Raw genomic sequence first — 22,473 nt, 5'->3', positions numbered from 1 at the left:
ACTTGGCTCTCAGCTGTGGCTTCTCCTCCTTCCCCCCCACCCCCACATTTACATTTCCCACAGCGCTGTTGGAGAATTCTCCATCAAACACAATCTATCTGTACTTAAAAATCTGTCTCCGGACTCCCTCCAACAAACAGGATAACCCCAAGCTGCCCCGGCAGTCGGGCCATCTATGATCTAACCCCATCTAACTCTCCAGCCTCTCCTTCTGACTATTGGTCTTGCTTCTTGGGCTGCAGCGACAGTGAACTCATTGTCATTCCCCAGGCACTGTGCAGTTTCTTGCCGCCTTGTTCTAGCTCAAGCAGTGCCCGCCTGGGCTGGCTTCCCCGCCACCCACTATGGCCTGCTGCTTCCCCCGCTCTGCTTGGGAGACCCTGGCTCCTCCCCTGGGGTCTCCCCACGCCCTCTGCATATTTCTCCCTAAGGGTCACCCCTTTCTATTGTGAGCATCTCTCTGCTTTGCAGCCAGGTTACTCTGAGAGTTCCTAAAGGACAGGGACTGTGCCTTGTTCTCTGTGTCCTGTAGCAAATAGACACTCAGAACATGTTTCTTGAATGAACTGTGTTGTAATTATTTGTGCTTGGAAAGGGTTAGAATCCTGTGTCCATCTCTTACTGGATGTGTGAGAACTTACTTGTAAATACGCATAATTTCACCTCCCTTAGGCGGAAACTGTGAAAATTAAGTGAGATAGCAGTGTTTTCTTTTCTCTTTTTATTGAGGTACGGTGGCTGGGGATTGAACCTGAGACCTTGTATGCTGGAAGCCTGCGTTCGACCACTACATTTGCTTCCCCAAGTTGTTTTCTTTTGTTGGTTGTTTGTTTTGTTTTTAGGAAGTACAGGGATCAAACCCAGGACCTTGTATGTGGGAAGCAGGCCCTCAGCTGCTTGAGCTACACCTGCTCTCCAGCAGTGTTCTATTAAAACTGCACTCTATTCTAGGCACCTGCAAACTCCGCTCCTGTTGCCTCTTATTGTGTAGCCAAAGAGCCAGGAATGTTTTTTTCCTATCTTTAAAGGCTGAAATGCTTTCAAAAAATCAAAAGATGAATGCTATTTTGTGACACTTAAAAATTCAAATACCAGAGTCCATAAATAAAGTTTTATTGGAATGAACTCAGCCACCCTCATTCATTTGCCAGCGAGCCATGGCTACTTTTGCCCTGCATCGGCAGAATTGAGTACTTGAGGCAGAGGGCCTAGGGCCTGCAAAGCCTGAAATATTTACTACCTGGCCTTTGACAGAAAAAGTTTACCAACCCCTGCGTTATTCAAATATTAGGAAAGTGTGTTACTCATAACCTCTTCCTCACTCATGGTGAACTTCATGAGAGGAGGTTCCTCTTTATCGTCTTTCAACTTCCAGAGCCTCGTCCTGGGCCTGGCATTTTGGTCAGTTAATGTTGGGAATCAGTCATCGGGGCTGAGTTTTGGGAGCATGTTTTTTTTTTTTTTTTTGGTAATGAAGTGTCATGGACTTTTTGAGGAAATCGTGTGCTCCCTCCTGCTGGGCATGTTTAAGGGTGATGGATACCCCTTTTTGGGGGTTGTTGTAGAAAATGTTTCTCAACCTGGGCACTGTTGACACTTCGGGCTAGATAATTCTTTGCTATGGGTGCTGTCCTGAGCATCGTACAGTGTTTAACATGATCCCTGGCCTCTTCCCACTAGATGCCCATAGCTCCCCTCTTGCCAGTTGTGATAATCAAAAATGTCTCCAAACTTCTCCAGATTTCCCCTGGGTAGACACAGTTGTCCCTGGCTGAGACCTGGGGTGGGGGATTCAAGTGTTAGGTGTGGGTTAGACTAGAGAACTTACGTCCTTAAAATGCTGTTGCTGCCAGGAGCTTCAGGACTGGAGGCAGCTTCCCCCGGTGGACCTGACCTGCCAGCCCTGTCTCAGACCTGGCCAGCCCCAGCCTTGCAGGGGAGAATTAAATGAGGCACTGATGGCAAAGTACTTAGTAGCACAGTGCTTGGCACAAAGTACACCCACAGTATCTCCAGTTTAGAGATTGTATTCATTTGCATGCATCCTGTTTGTTGTTTGCGCATGTTAATTTTATTGGTGTTGGACTGAGCTGAGAAGGGAAATTAATAAATTAATAATTAATAGGGACATATATCTAATATAAACAATTTTATAGATATTTTTAATAAAACACTATAGATTAATAAAGTATATTGTTTGTGAAATCTTTTTTTTTTTTTTGGTGGGGGAAGAATTTAGTAAACTTAAAAATGAATACAAACATCTCAAAGGTAGTACACAAGATGCGTGAGTAATATCAGTAGCCAGCATTTGTTAGAGATGTGCTTTACAAACATTGTTTCAGTAATTCTCATAGCCAACCTGAGTGCATAGGTACCATTTCATATAGGAGGAAAACGAGGCACGGAGAGGTTAAGTAAAGGGCAGCCTGGTGAAGACGGAGATTCGGAGATTCCTTCTCTGAAATACGGCGAAGAGTAAAACTCAGAGGCAAACATTCGTATTATGCCTGATGGACTTTGTGTTACTTGAAATACCAATCCTATGAGTATCTACAGGGCCTGCTGCTGCCCATTCCCCCTTCCTAGGGCAGAGTGACTGGAAATCAAGACACTTTTGGGACAGGTAAAGAAAAGCAAAAAGTTTTTGTCTAGTCTTTAGACTTCATTGCTCCTCCATTTTCACCTATAAAAAAGAATGCTGCCCTAACCCGAATGCCCGGCTGAAATGTGATGCCTCTTTTCTCCAGGCCTTTTGTTTGCTTCTGGGGGATTGGGTCCTTGACTTTATTTTTTTATTTTTTATTTTATTTTTTATTATTTTTTAAAGATTTGCTTATTTATTTATTTCTCTCCCCTTCGCCCCCAACCCCGGTTGTCTGTTCTCTGTGTCTATTTGCTGTGTAGTCTTCTTTGTCTGCTTCTGTTGTTGTCAGCGGCACAGGAATCTGTGTTTCTTTTTTTTTGCATCATCTTGTTGTGTCAGCTCTCTGTGTGTGTGCGGCACCATTCCTGGGCAGGCTGCACTTTCTTTCGCGCTGGGCGGCTCTCCTTACGGGACCCACTCCTTGTGCGTCGGGCTTCCCTACGCGGGGACACCCCTGCGTGGCATGGCACTCCTTGCACGCATCAGCACTGCACATGGGCCAGCTGCACAGGGGTCAAGGAGGACCGGGTTTGAACCGCGGACCTCCCACGTGGTAGATGGACACCCTAACCACTGGGCCAAGTCCGCCACCCAGGGTCTTTGACTTTAACAAACTTAAAACTTTGCTAATTTGATGAGTAGAAATTCAGTTTTGCAACTAATAGTATTTTGAGATTAAAAGTGGTGTGGTACTTAATAAAGTTCAGTTTTATTTTCTTCCGGATTTTTTGCAGATTTGAAAAGAACAGTTTAACTATTTGGTTAGTCTGGATTTTTGTGACATTAATATTTGCAAAAGTTTACATGTATAATCCAGGTAGTCCTTTAATTATGAAGTTATGCTCCAATTGCTTCATCCACATGACTGTTGGGTCGATCTCTGTTTCTGGAGATCTCTCCCTCCTTCCTCCAATCTCTGCTTCTCCTCTCCCCGGCAGACTGTCCCTAGTGCTGTCCACTAGGTTACTCAAGTCTTCCTTCTTGTGGCCTCCATCCATTCTAACTCCTCCTGTTTTTGGGTTCCCACTAGTGCTGGTTGGAGCCTTTTAAAAATTAATACAAATGCTACCTGCGTTCTACTAAGAATGACCTATTCCTGGGACTGTGTCAATGGGATGGGACGAAGTAATGAAATTGACCTTGAGGTTTTGGTGATAGCACCTGCTATGATTCAGTTTTGAGCTTTCTGGGGAAATTAACAGTAATTATAATAGAAAGATGGCAAAAGGTACTTAGTTATTTTCTAACTTTTAAATGGAAAAATAAACATTTTATTCTCTTTAAATAAACATAATTTTATTCTCTTTAATGTATTCTTGTCTTCAAATTAAAAAAATATATGCTTTTGGTTGACTGGTTTTACTTATACGAGACACCATATATCCTGCCTTATGTTGCAGTTTTGTTTTTAATGAACATGGTATATTGAAACAGTTTTCAAAGTCAGAGAATTACATGAGATTATCAAAATCTCTTTACTCAAATGTATACATTTTTCATGCTTATATGAGAAGTTGAGTTATTAGTAGTGATTTATGGAGCGTAAATAATGCTTGGCTGTCTCCGGCGCCCAACCCTGATTGGTAGTTTTTCAGTTACAATGATCATTTTAATTGAAATATTCAGTCCTTAGAAGAACCTAGAATGTGTGTTATTGAGATTTTACCGGACGAGACAAGTGGGATTTGTTTCTTCTACTGCAGTTATCAAAAAGATTAACCCTTTGCCCTCTACATTCTAATTGTAACCATTCAGAAACAAAGGGGGTGTTTGTACAAGATAGTTGAAAAATGAGGCTTTATGCCAAGTGGAATGTTTCTCAGTTGAAGGAGGTAGCAATCATCGCACACATTTCTTCTTGTGTTGCAGGCTTCTGTAGAGGCTTCTGGTGAAATCGCATTATGCAAGACTGGATTTCCTGAAGATGTTTACAGTGCAGTCTTATCGAAGGATGTGCGTGAAGGGCAGCTTCTTCTCAATGGTACTATCTCAAAAGATATATTTGTACATATAGTGCTCTATGCTCTTGAAACAAACTAGCCATTAAAGAAGTCTCTAAATCATCTCTACTGTATAACAAGTATGAATTTTTCACAATCACTCTAATGAGACTGTGGGGACTTTATTTTAGGATTAGAGAGGAGCTCATGAATCTCTCATGCACATAATTGGAAGGCTCATGATCTCTTGAAAACTTCAGATTACTCTCTTTTTAAATTTGCAGTAGAAACCTTTGCACAACTCATGTTTCCTCTTTTTCTGCATACATTTTACTTATTTTGAAGAACAATATTTATCAGACATCTAGTTCTAATGGTTGTAAAAATTATTTATAGCAGAAATCCACTTAGTATTTTGAAGGAAAAATAGGAAACTACTATAAAAATCTTTAGTGAAATATGTCAGACTTTGCTATTTAGCTAAATTATAATGAACAAATTTAATAAATTTTCAGTGCAGGAGCATGAAATACGTATTTTTGTTAAGGGATTGTTTATAGAAATTACCAGATAGCTTATTTACTTGTTGCTTATGTGAATTTCAAATATTGACTCATTTCCCCTTAAATGTGGGTCAAGTTCCTTATAGTTATCCCAGGAAAACTCTTGTCAGTAAATCTTGATAAAATCTGAAATAAAACTTGAACATTGAAGGGAAAATTGAAAGCTCCTTCCTTAGCTCTAATTGAAAACAAATAAAACTTTGGTTAGTAGTATTTGCATGGACTTATTTATTATTACACAAAATGTCATTGAAATGTGAAGACAAGAAGAATTGATTAGTAAGTTGTATTTAAATTTTAATTCCCCACAAATCTCGCACATCTCTGAGGCTGTTTTAGATAGCTAGCTGCTTTTAGAGAATCTCTGTAACCTCAACTAATTAATTTACGGGAGGCTCTGCCACACAGCCTTAATTGAAGTGTTTGCACAGCACTGACAAACCTTAGTGCCTGTACTTAAGAATACCATAGCCAGAGGACTTTGAAATGTAAATGACCTCTTAGCTACTAAAGCTCTTTGATGCTGGCTATTATTTTATTTTAATTTCTAATCTAATTATGATTTTCTCACACCTGTGTGATCTTCTGAATTTGAATTGTTATTTAGATGTCCTCCTGTCCTCTTGTCCTTGCCTCCTTACATGGTATTTTAATGAGCAAATGTTTGAGCTATCAGTCTGTTTGTACACGGAATTGTTATCTCAAGTTAGTGGGTAATTGGCATGAGGGAAGTTTAATTTAAATCAAGGTTTATGAATTTTGTCACCTAAAATAATTCAGACAGATAAAAAAAATAGTTATTGGGATTTGTTGCATTTATGCCACTTATTTTTGAGATTTTTCAGTGGGTAATTCCTTTTCCTCTTTTCTTCCTCAAAGCTTATAATTCATTGGTTACAAATAAACACATTTTCCATCACTAGAAATTATTGACTTCAGATTAATTATATTGGCATGTTGGATGGTATTTAAAATTCAAAGCCGGTTTTCTGATTAGTAGGTATAGTGCTGATGACAGTGGAAATTGAGCATAGCTACTTGCCAATACCTTCTTAGTATATTCTAGAAAGATGCCATTTTGCTAGCATGGTAAATGTGAAAGATTGAAAATATTTTTGACTTTGTACTCTTGTCATCACTGAGAGAAGTGAGCAGATCATGCCTGCGGTTTTGGTACCACCTTGAGCTTTTAGTCTTTGTTTTAGAGCTATTGTTCACATGATACATGATTATCTTTTTCTTAATCTTTTTCAGAATGTTATTAGTATATGACATATTAGATATTAAATATATTAATGAATATATTAGAATATCAGAATATGCTGTCTTTTTTAGAATATGTTAAAAGATGCTGGCATCTTAAAGCTTAAAATATAAAAATCAAGATACTGATTATTAGAAAGAAATAATTTTTTTGGTAGGAAGAAAACGTAGTTCAGGCTTTTGTGAACCATTAGCATTCCTTTTTGCAAGTCTTGTCACTGGTTAATGTTTCTTTTGGTATACTGTTACTTAGAAGAATTCTAGAAGTTCACCTTTTATGTCTTTTTGGAACTTTTAGTGGATGATAATCTAAAATTGTGTTTACACATTGAAGCCAAATATCCTATTATAATTATGCCCATGAATTCCATGTATTGTAGTAAGCCCATTCATCTTATATTGACTGCAGTGGAATGGCCAGGCCGGCTAGCCAGAGTGATATCTTTTGCCGTGATTGTCATCTGCTTTTTGTGACCTCTCCACAAAACTACTTCTTTAAGGAAAGAAGTAATTGCACAGAAGAGACCTTTGCCTTGTGACATGTTCTAGTATATTACGCTTGACTTTAGTGTTCAAGAACCAACTGGAATCTTAACTTCTCACTCTTGATGCTTCCTTTAATTTCCCATTGATGATAACTGGGAGAGGAGGAAGAACATTTCTGGCCCAACCATAAGTATAATGTGGTTTCAGAGGATGTGTCCCTTGCACATTAGACCTTGTACAAAAAGCATTTTGATGTATAAGCACCATGAATGCTGATGAGTTTTCAAACAATGACATAACCTAACTTTGTGAAAGTGCTAGAAAAGCAGTATACAGTAGGTTGAGATAAAATTTGCATTAATCATGTTGGAAAAGCTATATAGAATCCTGAAATGTAAAAGCTGGGCTATAGTTTAGAGTGCATCCCTTCTTCCCATCCCCCTTTTGTTTTCTTCTAGTTTTAATAAATTTTACAGAAAGAAAGAACCCAGTGAACTAGTTATGTCCTTCCAGTGTCACTTTGGATTTTGGTCACTGTGTTTTACATACTTATAAAGTGGATGAATATGTTCTGTGATTAACCTTTACATTTAAAGGTACTCCACTTGAATATTTCTACTCTTTGAAAACAGTTGAGTACTTTAAGGAGGGCTATAGAGTCCTTTGTTCCATTTTGTTAGCAAAACCAGATTTTGCCTGACCGTACATCTATTTTTGAATATGCAGGTTGTTTCCAGTTTTTTTCTTATATAGAATGCTGCTATGGAGATTTTTTAAAAAGAGAACTTTGGTTTTCTTTAGGGACATTTTCTTTGGGGATGTTGGATGAAAGGGGTTATGGAACTTTAGGGTAATTTTTTTTTTTTTACATTTTGTAGGACTTTTCTTTAAAAGGCTTAAAGCATGTTATTGCTTTCTTGCATTCTTGTCAACAGTTAATTTTACAGTGTTTTTCATTTTGTTTTTTCTCCTCTAGTGAAAACATTCCTTTTTTATCCTATCGCATTCTATGTGTTTGCCTTTGTATTTATATGTTTGGATAAATTTTAATGTATTTAGGTAGTCCTTTTTACTTTATAGTTTTCTGTTCTGTTCTAAAAGCATTTATTGCCCTCATTTTATAGATAATCAAACTGGAGTTCTGAGAGATTATGGGCTTTTTCCATAATTATACAGTTCTTTAGATTCCACAGCTCATGAGTGATGGGTTAAGAATTAGAACCCAGGATTCCTGCTTCATAATCAAGTGCTGCCGATGGCAATGATAAAAATTATTCTGGTAGCATGCAAGGAAGAGTGAGGGCTGATGGGACCCGGCCTACCTGTCCAGGTGTGTTGTGACAAGTTTATCTGAGAATAGACCTTCTTTATTCCCTACTTAATACCTTGATTTGTGTGTTACTAGACACATTTAGGAATTGGTGACTATAAGGTAAGCAAACCTCCCTGCAGCTAAAAAGTACCTTTCACTTTTTGCCACCATTAGTAATTTGCATGTACCTGTTTATAAGTAGAAAAATCTAGAGCTATTGAAAATAATAGTCTTTAATATTTGACTTACACTCCACTGAACTAGGGAAAAATCTCTTGTGGTAGCACATTACTTGAAAATAAAACAACTGCAATCATACATTTTCATTCTGTCACCAGCAGCATATCTGACACTATGAAAAAACAGCCACACTGTGACATTGCAGAGTAGATCGTGGGCTGTTTTTAGTATGAATGTCAGGAGTGATATTCCTGTGTGTTTGCATTGGTGGCCTGCATGTTTAGAGATTTCACTAAGTAAACTCCTCCAAATCTGGTCAACAAAAATAGCAGCCTGCAATTACCATGAATATTTTCAGTAATCCATTCATACTCATCAACTCTGGGCAGTGTGTGATGATTATTTTCAACTAGATGGAATTTGATTTAGATTAGTTTACTTACTGATTGAGGCTTGTCTATATTAGCATGCTTGGAGGAAGCTGTAGTATGGAATCTTTAGATAAAAGCACTGAAATATTTGTTATTAGTTTAGTAGAGCTAATCAACTGCATGGATTTTTTTATAGTGTCGGTACTTTTGTATGATATGTATCAATGAATTGTAAAGTAACATATATATCTTAGGCAGTTCTATGTTAGAGACTTGTATTAATTTGTTATTAAACCATGGTGTTTGGTTTTTATTGTTTTACTTTAATTTTTTTGTTATTGAATGTGATTATTTAAAAATATTTAAAATATAGGTTTATAAACATCTTGCTTATAAAGCGTGCCAGGTTCTTGCACTTTACAGATTTACAATTGATTGTGGGAAATAGCTCTGAAGTACCAAGATTCTTCTCTTGGATATTGATAATACCTGAGAAGGAAGCAATGAAACAAAGCCATGCAGGTTCTCAGGAATAGAGAATGTTTTTACAATATGTGACAGTAAGTTATTTTTTTGTTAAGTATATAAAAAGATCAGCATCATACCTAAGAGTTGCTACCTTATCTACATTATAATCATCTAGATCTATTTAAAACTTAGAGTTTTTTCTATCTTTTTTGATATACTTTAGACCCAACTTTCTTAATGCAATACTGCAAACTAATCCAGCCACTTTGGGTGGTCGCTTTATTTTAGGGCCTTTTGCATTTATTTGTAACCTTCAGTAATTTGGAGTAGCTGAGATCTGCTCCCCTACCGTGACACAACCAGGGCATGTGTGTTAAAGAAAGCAAATCATAGTCTCCATCTGCCACACACACACCAACATAGTAGCAAGCAGGCTCCCAAATGGTTTAAAACATGTTCTTAAAAATCAGAGTGGTGCTTGTTTGCTGTCCTTTTACATTTTCAGATAAGCAACTAGTGGGTTAGGAAGTAAACTCCGTAAATAAGTAAAATATATTGTATATTGGAGGAGAAAAGTAAGGCAGAGAAGGGAAGTAGGGAGAATATGTATTTAAGTGGGATGGCCAGGGGAGGCACTGTGGAGTAGGTGACATCTGAACTAAGATCTGATGTCCGTGATGGTCCAAGAATTAGTGATACCTGGGGATGAGCAAACAGCAAGTGCAAGGGCCCTGAGGCAGAAGTGTGTCTAGAATCTTGAAGGGCAAAAGGAGCTCAGTGTGACTGGAGTGGAGAGAGGAAGGGGCACAGGAGTAGGGGATGAGGTCATGTGAGGTCAGAGGGATAATATGCCAGTTTGTGTGGGGACTTTTAGGCCACTGTAAGGACTTTGGCTTCAACTATGAGGAGGAGAAACACTATTTGAGGACTTTGAGCAGAGGAAAGACATGGTCTGACTGCCAAAACAGACCAAAGGGGGACAAGTGGAGAAGAGGGAACCCAATTTGGAGGCAAGTAATAATCCAGCTGGGAAATAGTGATGGCTCGGACCAAGGTGGTAACCAGTAGAGGAGAGAGAAGTGGCTGCACATTGAATCTGTCTTGAGGACAGAGCTAGCAGGATTTGATGGCCTGGATGTTTGGTGTGAGAAAAAGGATTAGCTCCATGGTGTTTAATCTGAGCACTGGACAGGTAGAGTTAATGTTGCATGAGATGGGAAAGATTGGGGTGGAGCAGATTCGAGGGAAAGATCAGGAGCTCGGTTTGAATCTGTGAGATGGGTATCAGAAACGCCAACAAGACATTACTGGAGTAGACTGAGGTTCAGTGGAGAGGGCTGAGCTGCAAAGTAGGGAATCTTAAAGTGTAAAAATTATCACTGACACAACGACACAGGGTGAAATCCCTAAGGTGCTGAGTGAGAAGAGGGGAAAAAAAACAAAGAAAGAAAATAAATGGTCTAAATATTGAGCCCTTAAGCACTCCAGTGTTAGGAAGTCAGGGAGAAGAGGAAGAACTAGCAGCTGAGATGGGAAAAGAGTGACCAGTGAGGTAGCAGAGAAATCCATAGGGTGTATTGTCTTGGCAGGTAAGTTATGATGTATTTCAAAGGAGAGGGAGTTATCCTCTGTGCCAAATGCTGTAGGAGGGTCAAGGTGAATGAGGGCGGAGGATTCACCATTGAATTTCAGCCACATGGTGGTATCTGGTGTCCTTGGCAAGAACTGCTGGGTTGAACAAAAGCTTGACTTGAGTGTATCAACAAAAAGGTAAAGGAGGGAAGCTGGATACAGGGTGAGCTTTTCATTAAAGGGAAGAGAAATTGGAAAGGGAGATGAGGTCAATGTATTATTTAAAGATGGATATTAGCATGTTTGTATAATGATGGTAAAAAATCCAGTAGGGAGGGCAAAAAGAATGGTGCAAAAGAAAGGAGACAATTGCTAGAACAATATGTAGTAGGCAAGAGAAATGAGATTAAGTGGGACTTAGAAACTCATATTTTTGACCAGCTCTGGAGATGTTTTCACATACCTACATTTGGGAACCATTCTAACACATTTTGTTGAGTCATTCTTAAAATGGTTAAAAATCCTTCATTTCACCTTGAGATTTTATGTCAGCAGGAAGTTTTCTGTACAGATAGTGTAAAAATCAAACCCTTGTGGTATTCTGTGATGTAAGCAGTATTTTCATTCCTGCAGTACCCTTGACAGATGGTTATCCAGTTTCTGTGCGAATACTACTGCCACTCCCTACCTTCAAATGATGAGAAGCTTTCAAGAAGTCTGCTCCATTTTTGGAGAGCGCTAACTGTTGCAGTGACTTTTTTTTTAAAGTTTAACTGAAGCATATGTCCCTAAAATTGTTCCCCACTGGTGCCTATTCCATCCTTTGGCACCACACAGAACAAATATAAATATACTTTCTTATGTTCTGAGGTCATTCACTCTATCATTTATTCATTCAACAAGTATGTTTGAGCATCTGTCACATGCTAGGAAGATTTCAAGGAACCTGGACATAGGAATCAACAAAACAGGCAAATCCCTGTAGCATCTCAAATATTTGGCTTTCTAAATCTTCTCTGCCCTGGGCTAAATATCAGTTTCTTCAGTGGTTTTTGAGCACCCTGGCCTACTCTTTCCTTATAAATAGAGGACACTGAGGTTCCCGCCACTGCGGAACTCAATACCGTATGTCCCCTGGCTTCATGCTGCAGAGGCACTCTTCTTTCCTTTGATGGGGATGTGGTATTTCTCCTAGTGCAGCCCAAGGTGGAATTGGCTTTGTGTACAGCTGCATCATCCTTTTGGCTTCCGTTAAGCTTGTGGTTACCTAAAACTTCTGGGTACTTTTCAGATGAACTGCTTATCATTTTGCACTTGTAAAATTGATTTTTGAATGCAAATGTTATACCTGTAAGTTGATTTTTTTAAAAAGGCCGTTTTTAACAACACGTGGAGTCCCCACTATAACCCAAACACAGAGTTGGAAATCAGTGTTGATATTTGTTTTAACATAGGGATGTACAATTAAAATCTACAAGTTTTAGAAAGTATACGCTACCAAATTTTTGGAATAAAACCATACTCCCTCTGTCCTCCACCAAGAAGACACATACATAGACTCTTTACATTGTTAAGTGATCAAAAAACTCACCAAGTGCAATGAATGTCTCATGATGATGGAGGAGGTTGTTGTGGGGGGAGGAGTGAGGTGGGGGGGTATATGGGGACCTCATATTTTTTGAATGTAACATTAAAAAAATAAAGACAAAAAAGAAAGTGGGCAGTGGATTTCAGTGTGTAGCAACTCCAGGATATGTGCTAAGACTGCATTTCAACTCATAGCCTATGATTTTCTCAATAGAAGTAGAATTTCCTAACCTGAGGCTATGGAGAAAAGGCTCATGGCAGATATATGAAGGTATAAGTAACTGGGATTTAGATCATGCCAGTTGCTACTATTTCACATCCCTGCTGAAAATGAATTTAATTCATTTTAACTATAAATAAAAATTATCTTTTTTTTTCATAATTCATATAGCTTATTAACACACATTTATAGCTGTTAAAAGTCTCCATTTCATCTTGTGGGTTTTTATGTCAATAGATAGTTGTCCCCTAAACTAATAGAACAAAGATGAATTCCTTATGGCGTTTGGAGATGAGAAGTTTTGTTTTTCTTATTTTCCTTTTGGTAACTTTGTGTTTGAACCTTGTTTCTACAGGAGTCTAAAGTTTGCTTCTTTAATTTTTCATTGTTGAGTATTTATAGATCACTGTGTTTGGGTTTTGTTAAATCATTGATACCTTCATCTGTTATTTTCCCTTCTTCCATGTGGATTAGGTACCTTTCATGGATCCTTTGTTTTGCTCTCATATTGAAAAAAATGTCTTTTATGTTTTATCTAAATGTAATTATCTTTGATGCTAATATTCATACTCAGGTTTGTATCAAAAATGAAAGTCGGAACGCCAGCCACTGGGGAAGAAATGTGTCTTTCCACTAGGATGCGCTCTTCCTGTGCCTTGGTCTGGGAGTTGGTCATTCTTTGTGACCATGCCATCGTTTATCTCAGTTTAGACGTTCGTTAGTGTGAGGAGGTATCCCTTTAACTATGCATTAATGAAAGTTCACCTTTCTTGCCTTTTGAATTGACTGTGACTTGGTTCTGCACTATTTAAATGCTTTTTTTCTTTCCAGTTCAACTTATGCTCCTAGTGGCTCTATTAAAAACTGGAGAAGATAAACTCTCCCCAAGTTCTATTTTAATTTTTCTTCCAAATCAATAAATAATATTGGTTTTCCAGTTTTACGGTGCTGGAGGTTTGTCCCAGGGGAGCTTGTTAAAATGAAAATTTCTGGGCCCCCACACCAGAGCTCCCGATTTTGAGTTCTAAGTCTGAAAACTGCATTTTTACAAATGAAATCCAAGAGATTCTGATGCAGGTCGTCTTTGTGCTGCATTCACATAGTTGGCCCTAGAAGCATGAATCATGTTCAGCTACATTTCCTTCATGTTTATGGAGTCAAACCCTGTTAGTTCAGATGGATTTTTGGAGGTGTTATACTTGGGAGGTTGTATATATTATCTCTTCCCTTTTGCCATTATGTAGTAACCTACCTTCTGTCTTTAGACAGATATTACCAGCTTCTAACATACATGTTGATGAAACCTTTGTTGGTATTATTGATTAAATCAGAATATATCTACATGCACTATTACATTTTTAAAAAAATTTTCCCCAACTCCTTGTTGTTTTGCATTTGCTGTGTGTTGTCTGCTCATCTTCCTTTTTAGGAGACACTGGGAACCAAGGCTAGAGGCCTCCCATGTGGGAGGGAGGTGCCTAATCGCTTGAGCCAACCTCTGTTCCCTGCTTTGTTGTGTCTCTTATTATGTTTTTCCTCCTGTGTCTCATGTGGTGTCATCTGGTTGCATTATCTTGTTGCGTCAGCTCACCATGCAAACCCGTTGTGTCAGCTCGCTATCTTGCTCATCTTCTTTAGGAGGCACTGGAAACTGAACCTGGGACCTTCCTTGTGGTAGGTGGGATCACAACCGCTTGTGCTACAGCCACTTCCTATATTACATTTTTGTTTGTTTTTAAGCATCCGAATAATGATTTTTCCAGATGCTTAAATAGGGACACCAATATTCTTCATGTACCTGGCAGTTGAGAAAAATAACAGCAAAGACCATGGCCCATAAGATCTACTCCCCAGTTAATTCTTAGGGCTCAAAGTCCCTTCCACTTGCGTCTTCATTTACCTGCTGATGCTGTGGCCTAACCAAGGGCCCTTGTCAGAGGGGAAGCACCTGATACTGCATTTGGTTTGCCTCTAGCATTCATATCGGCAATTATCTTTATTTAGCAGATCGTTGCCTTGTATTTACAAACCTTATGAATGGCAGCAGTTCATAACTTTCAAAAGTTAACTTTAAATGCAGTATTCTCAGATTTAGCATGCATTATGAATTTAAGAAATTGTCGATAGAGTAATTCTCGGGGCCTGGAAAGTATTTGTGTTTTGCACGTTGATTCACTAGTACATGTTTTCTATTATATGCTAGAGAGTCACTGTGTATTGCCTTGGAAAGTGTCAGTGCCCATGAACACCTGCTGTTGAATAATTATGGTAGTGGGGAAGGTGGTCATAACTTTTGGTAGTCATTTAAATTATAAACGTTTCTTTATAGAATTACTATATGGCTTTGAAGGCCTAAAACTCACGGGTCACCTTAATGAAATGAGCAAAGGGAACTCTCAACAGAGTTGAATATTTATTCTCCTAATTCCTTTGTGAAATTAAATCCTCCAGATTTTCATATTATGCAATTATTCCTGCAGTTCAGTCAGTTAGATCTGCTATGGCATCTTTTGTTGACTTGTCATCTTTTGTAATGATGCCAAAGACAAATGTATTAAAGCATCTCCCTGCATTTATATTGTAGGAAAATGGTCCCTTATGGGTAATCTTACACTAACTACTCAAACTTATAAAGCCCCTAGTATGGTATTGTCACTTCCAAGGAGCCAACAGCCATCAGTGATTAGCAAATTGGTCGATTTCATGAATTCTTGATTGGATTAGCACCCCATTCTCAGTGCTTATTTAGTAGTTTTATATAACTATTAACCCCTCTCAAATAATAATTATAATTTATTATTTCCCAATCAGTCATTTAAATAAACAAGAGACTTATCAGAGGCATCCTTTGTTCTCCTGATTATCGAGAAATCTATAGATATAGATACATTCACACAAATACATATATACATACATGCATACATTTGCATACATTTGTATATAATGCCCGGTGGTTGCAATGAGGACATTTCACCACTCTTCATTAAAATTTGTAAGAAATGCTTTATTGTCAAACATTTAGATTGGTTGTTTGTAAAATGTCTTACATATGCACAGCATTTTATACTTCCTGAGCAATCTCATAAATCTTTTGGGTGCCCCATACTCTGTGAGTCAGACAGAACAGGGAGTATTTCTATTTTGGGGGCATTAAGACTGAGTCCACAGAGCGGAAGTGAGTCGCTTTGAATCATAAGATTAATGAGTGGGCGAACGTGGTTTAGATTATTGTTTTCAGATTTCTATCCATTGTATAGTGTCATTACCCTACAGCCAATGAGGTCTGTGCTTCTCCTGGAGCATTTTGTGGACCTTCCACTTTCTCACACTCTACATGCACATACTCACTTGTTTGTCTGGCTTCTGAAAATACATGTTGCCAAACTCAGTACACATTCATTTTGCCATCTTTTCTTCAAAAATAATCCCAAAACCTTGTTTGTTGCCCTTGAGAGGTCAGTAAGGGAAAGCTGGCTCTTCCCCATTCCTTGGTCCTGTTGCTCTCCCTTTCTCAACTCTGGTGGGTTCTCAACAACGCTTGGTTCTGGCTTTATTTGGGGATGGGTGGGGGAAGGATAGTGTTGAATTTGTGCCAGCAGCCATCTACCCAACATACTTTAAGCCAGGAATGTTTTCTCTTTAATTTCTGTAGAAGAAGATAGAAAACAAATGTACCTCCATGAAACAGCATCTCAATATTACCGGTATACAGTGGTCAGCAGTTAATTGGGCACAGATATAAATACAAGTCTTCCTATTTGTCCCAGAGATACTTGTTAAGGATTAGAGAGTAATGAAAGACTGCATGCAAACAAGAGATTTCATGGTTTGTTCAATAATGTTTATCAAGTAACTATATGTAAGCTGTTTGTAAGTGCTTTACCCGTGCTGTAACATTAGCAAGTGGCAGCACTGGGAATTGAACCTAAGTCTCTGTAATTCCCACTATTGTGCTTGGTCTGGTGTAGTGCTCCCTCTATTGAAGATACCTCAAAATGCAGGTAAGTGAAGGAGCAGATTAGGTGAGGATGACTTACTGGAAAAGGCCGTTGAGCTGCCCTTGGAAAAGTGGCTGTTATATATAAGGAGAGGGGACTGTGTGCATGTAAGATCAGGTTGACATAGAAGGAATATTTTTATCGGAAAATACTTCCCTAAACTATAGAATGTGTAATGGGACCAAGTCTTGAAGATGCTTGAGGGACAGAGTGAAGAATTTGAGTTAGTTGGTGGGGTGGGAGTCCTTTAGAGAAAGCACTATGGATGAGGCTCACTTTAAGGGCTGCAGACAGTAGCTGTATAATGTCAGGTGCACAGTGGACATGATGGTGGCCTCCCCAAGAGCCGTCCCTCCGTTAATGTCTGAGCATCTACTCCCTGTTCCTCCCATGCAGTCTAAGTGCTTTAGGAGAAGCTAACTTCACCTCAGGTTCTAGGGACTCCTTCTCAGGCTCTCTGTGCACCCCTCTCCCCATACATTCCTCCTTCCCTCTTCCTCTTTGATTCTCTCCCTCCCTGGATAGGGAAAAGGAAGAAATAATCTTAGAAGTTCTTGTCAGTCCTCTACCCCCAGGCAGAGTGGAGAGAAGAAAGAAACCTGACCCTCAGTGAAATGACTGACTGCTGAATTAATACTATTCCCTCTCGTTGGGCTTCCACTTTGTTGACTAGGAAACCTCACTGATTGTATAAGGTGCTGTGAGGTAAGTTTTCTGTTACTTGCATCCTCACTAATGGTAGATTTCACTGAAGGCCTGCATGATGGCAGCACAGGCTTAGTGCTTTAGGTGGGTGAAGAGCTGGTTTACATGGCTATGGGCAGAAAGGGGAAGTGTTGCTTTGGTCATGGGTCTGTTTTGTTGTGTTTCTTTTCTGATGTAGGCCTGAGACGATGGTCAGCTCTGTGGGGCAGGGACTCTATCCCACTTATTTGCCTGGTATCCACAATACCTGACAGTAGTAACCTTTTGATACTAGTTGATCAATTAAATAATTGAACAAATGTGGACAAAAGTTTAGAGATTTACTGAGAAATAGAACACAGAGCTCATGAATAGTATCCATTACTGGTAATGGTACAAAAGAATTTGTTTTTTCAACTCCAGGTATATTAGTCAGCCAAAGGAGTCTGATGCAAAATACCAGAAATCGGTTGCTTTTTATAAAGGGTATTTATTTGGGATAGGAGTTTACAGATACCAGGCCATAAAGCATAAGTTACTTCTCTCACCAAAGTCTTATTTTCATGTGTTGAAGCAAGATGTCTGCCGATGTCTGCCAGGGTTCAGACTTCCAGGGTTCGTCTCTTCCCAGATCCTGCTTTTCTCTGGGCTCAGATCCTCTATTTTCTCCATGAGGTGAGCTGTAGACTATGAGGCTCTCTAGGCTTTGCCTCTCCACAAGGTCAGCTGTAGACTATCAGGCAAACAGCTTTGTCTCTCTCCTCGGGGCTTCAGCCATGCCTAAGGAGCCATCTCTATTCCTCTGTGTTCTTCTCCTGGCTCAGGTCTTCTCTTTCCAGGGCTTGCTTCTCTTGCCTCTGCATGCTCACTTCCTGGGGCTCCAGCTTAAGACTTCAGCATCAAATTCCAACATCAAAACTCCAATGTTAGAAACCCTCCACTCTGTCCTTTGCCATACCTTTCATCTGTGAGTCCCCACCGACCAAGGGGCGGAGACTCAATGCCCTATGTCATGGCCCAATCAAAGCCCCAAACATAACTCAGTCACGCCCAGGCACAGACCAGATTACAAACATAATATATGTATCTATTTTTGGAATTCATAACCATATCAAACTGCTACATCAGGTAATTTAGTAATTTAGAAATATTGAAATAGGATCCAAGCTTGTGAGTTGGTGGACAATATTTGGGTAAAAGGAAATTTTAACTGAGTAGTGGATCACACTATTTCAGACCATGAAAACAATTTGTTTTGGAAACTTCTCCACTTTACCCTTAATTTTTTTTTTCTTTAAATGGACCATTTTTTCCTTTTAAATGCCTTCTAAAATAGTTTGGTTTTCTTTTAAGAATCTATGGTAAAGTAGAGAGTACAGAAAAGATTTAAAGATTTTTGTAGGTCAAATCTTAATAGAAAATCACCATGGCAGTGATTGATGTGCTTGTGTGAAGATTCTATCAAAGTGTTCCTGTAACTTGCCCAGATTTGAGGTAAAGTGGTGTCATTAAAAACCCACAGTGTGCTTGCATAAGGACCTTGCTCTCATCGTCGTTTCTCCTGTGACCTCTTTTCTCACCAAGTGGGAGTGCAAAAGTCACTCAGTGTTGGAATTTTTAAGCTGACAAAAAATTTTCTATCTGAGATTTTTAAATTCTAATAAATAGTACAAAACATAAATTGTGATATTTTTGGAAAAGTCATGTCATAATATCCTATATTGTGAAGAGGGCAGAAGAGATTTAAAAGGAAATTACTATCATTTTTCAGATACTATAGAACTTAAAATACTTTATTTGAGCCTTTGGGGACAGGTCATTTTGTCAACAAACTGTAGTATTTCTTCATCTTAAATGACATTTGCACTCTCAGATTTTGAGAATTTTTTTGTTTATTGTATGTCTGATTATCTGATGAAGGTCTGTAAAGAGCTGCTTTTAAAAATAAGGATTTCATTGGATGGACAAGCATGTGTGCTCATGTGTGCATCAGGCTCTACATTTTTAACTTTTGATGATCCAGAGGTAGTTCATCAAAACTGGGATTGGGAGCAGAAGTGGCTTGAGCAGTTGGGTGCCACCTCCTACATGGTGCCTCCTAAAGAAGATGAAAAGACTCAATGAGCTGATGCAGCAGGCTGATGCAATGAGCTGATAAAACAGCAGGCACAATGAGCAGGGAGTGGATATGGCTCAAGCGATTGGGCACCTACCTCCCGGGTTTGGTTAATGGTCCCTCCTAAAGAAAGGGAGCAGACACAATGAGAAAACAAAACAAGTGGACAATGAGCAAGCACAACCGGCAGACAGACGAGAAAGCCATCTTGGGGGTGGGGGTGGGGTAAATAAACATGTAAGTAAATAAATATATAATTTTTTCAAAACCAGAAAAACTTGGGGTTACTTAAGTCTCATATTCCTATAGACATTTAATCATTTTACTCTCCTAGACTGTTTTTAAAAGAGAAGCTATTGCTCTTGCAGTCTAATTCCACTTTGGAAAGTCTTGGCAGCATTACAGCTCTCTGTGCCCCTAGGGAGGTAACCCAATTTTAGACTTCAATCACTGGGGACAGAGCCCAAAACCTCTCCTACAGGGCTCACTGAAAGAGGCCTGCTCAGCTGCTGTGTTCACAACTTAATGCTCTCAGGTTGTATATCCCAGGTAGCTTGATTATAGGTGTCCTGTTTTGAGTGGGTGTATACCCACACCTTTTAGGGAGGTAGTTTTCAAATTGTTAGACCATTAAACATTGTAGGAAATATATTTTACATCTATATAAGTATATATTTTAAAATTATCTATATAATTTAATTGAAATAAATGTTTCACAAGAAAATGCACTTACCCTTGATTGTGTTATACTCCATTTTTTCATCCCATCCCATCTCATCCCATCCATCCCATCTCATTCTATTCCAAATTATGCTAATAATCTTACTATCTGGAATTTGAAAAGCATTGCTGCCATCCTGCTTTCTAGGGTGGAAGGAGTACTCAGCCCCAGTATTTCCAAGAAATGTTTCTATGTGTTCTCCAACAGAAATGGACCTCTGGTGACCAGTCATGACTTATCCATGCTCATGGTCACTGTTAGGGCAAACATGAGCAGTGACAAAATGACAGTAATGCTTCTGACTAATAGTTATCGAACGCTGTATGCTAAGCATGAAAGTGGTTTTGAATGAATTTGCTTCCGTATGCCTCAGAGTCACCCAACCATCTGTGTTGTGTGAACATTCTGATTATATATCTATTTTACAAATGAAATCTGAGTCCAAGAGAGGTTCATTATTTTGCCACGGAAGCAGCAGAGCAGGGATGCTATGTTTAAAGCCTCGTTGTTCCCCAAGTTCTGCTTTTTGGCATAACACTTTTCTTATGATGTTCTAGGTGTCCTAAAAATGCATAATAAGAAAGGTGTATAAGTTGTGATTGTTGATAAATAGCATCACCAGTCAACTTTTATAAGTTACCAATTTATATTTTCTGAGTTATGACCAGAACTAGAGTCTAAATGATATCCATCTGTTTTGCAAATCATAAGCTGGACTTCTATTTTAAAAAAGCATGAAGTTTTGATATTTCATTTTTGGTTTATGTTCACTAAATACATCAAGGCAGACTTATTTTACATAATTTTTGAAAGTTACCACAGTTAAACCATATTTGCTTAAGGTGTTGGTAGATTTTTAAATATTTTGTTTATAAGTTTAAAATTTTCAAAGCTATGATTTAAAATATAAACTGATAGAGGTAAGTTTTAAGTTTTTTCAGAGAAAATATGTTTAAGCATTAAGGATGTGTCAATGTTTTACTCAGTGATGCTTTGAGAACACAAATTATAATTTTCATTGGAATAGCTGGTAAACCAGAAAGTTACACAATGGCAATTCCAAGGTCTGTTTTTGAATATAAGGGACAAAAATCACATAATATATGATGCCTAATTGTTTTGAGCAGACTGAGATACACCTGAAACTTGTATATGAAGGTCACATGTAATTAGAAATTATGGGAGTGACCTATTGTTGGTTGCATCTGATATTAATTTATAAACAGGCTTATGTCAAATACAAGGAAAAGGACTGTTTAGATAGACTTTTGCTTTGTACTACTGGCATATGTTCCAGAACAGAGTGAATAGTGTCTGCGTTCAATGTGCAGCCAAGTTCATATCATTTATTGCTTTTGTGTCGCTCTGTGGGAGGTAATCTCATTAGTAATGGGGTTAATCCAAAACTCAGCATTCACTTTATTATTTATTTATTTATTTTAACGGTTTATTTATTTATTTATTTATTTATTTCTCTCCCCGTCTCCCCCACCCCTCTGCCCCAGTTGTCTGTTCTCTGTGTCTGTTTGCTGCGTGTTCTTCTTTTGTCCGCTTCTGTTGTTGTCAGTGGCATGGGAATCTGTGTTTCTTTCTGTTGCGTCATCTTGTTGTGTCAGCTCTCCTTGTGGGTGGTGCCATTCTTAGGCAGGCTGCACTTTCTTTCGTGCTGGGTGATTCTCCTTATGGGGTGCACTCCTTGCACGTGGGGCTCCCCTATGCAGGGGACACCCCTGCGTGGCAGGGCACTCCTTGTCCGCATCAGCACTGCGCATGGGCCAGCTCCACACGGGTCAAGGAGGCCCGGGGTTTGAACTGCGGACCTCCCATGTAGTAGATGGACGCCCTAACCACTGGACCAAGTCCACTTCCCAGCATTCACTTTAAATTAAATAAAAATCTAGCTCCTTAATTCACAAATGCCATTGAAACATATTAAAACAGAACAATGAATGTTACGGTTTAGCAATCCATCTTCTTTGGAAGGTTGCCACAAGTATGAGAAGTAAACATACATACATCTGATATTTTGGCACATACACCCAGTGTTATATTGTGTACAGATAATTTTTATGCATAATCTACAATTATAAGGGATAAGATTGAGGATTAATTAGAATTAAAAGAAGTTTTTCAATATTTTGGCTTATTAATTCACTTTAATATTACATTTGATTACAGAAAAACCAAATGAAAAATGGACAATATATTTTATGATAAAAAATTCTAAGTGTATTAAAAGTGTCAATAAACCAATGTAATTGTTAGTGGCCTGTTGACCTTATTTTTTTTTTTTTTTACTATTTCCTTTATCACATGCCCTCTGATGTGGGGGAAGTACCCAGGAT

The 22,473-nt window shown here is 38.6% G+C and overlaps 1 protein-coding gene across 1 annotated transcript in view; it reads left to right on the top strand.

Moving 5' to 3' along the window:
* Positions 1–22,473, top strand: part of CDH2 (cadherin 2) — a 204,110-nt gene that overhangs the window by 23,748 nt on the left and 157,889 nt on the right. The window contains exon 2 of the mRNA XM_004455761.4: positions 4,517–4,628. Coding sequence (XP_004455818.2) covers positions 4,517–4,628 — 112 coding nt within the window. The remainder of the gene's footprint in view (positions 1–4,516; positions 4,629–22,473) is intronic.

The sequence above is a fragment of the Dasypus novemcinctus genome, chromosome 16, assembly GCF_030445035.2.
Source record: "Dasypus novemcinctus isolate mDasNov1 chromosome 16, mDasNov1.1.hap2, whole genome shotgun sequence".
Classification (NCBI taxonomy): Eukaryota; Metazoa; Chordata; class Mammalia; order Cingulata; family Dasypodidae; genus Dasypus; species Dasypus novemcinctus.
The sequence above is the reverse complement of the archived record's forward strand: the minus strand, read 5'-3'. Positions and strand labels throughout refer to the sequence as shown.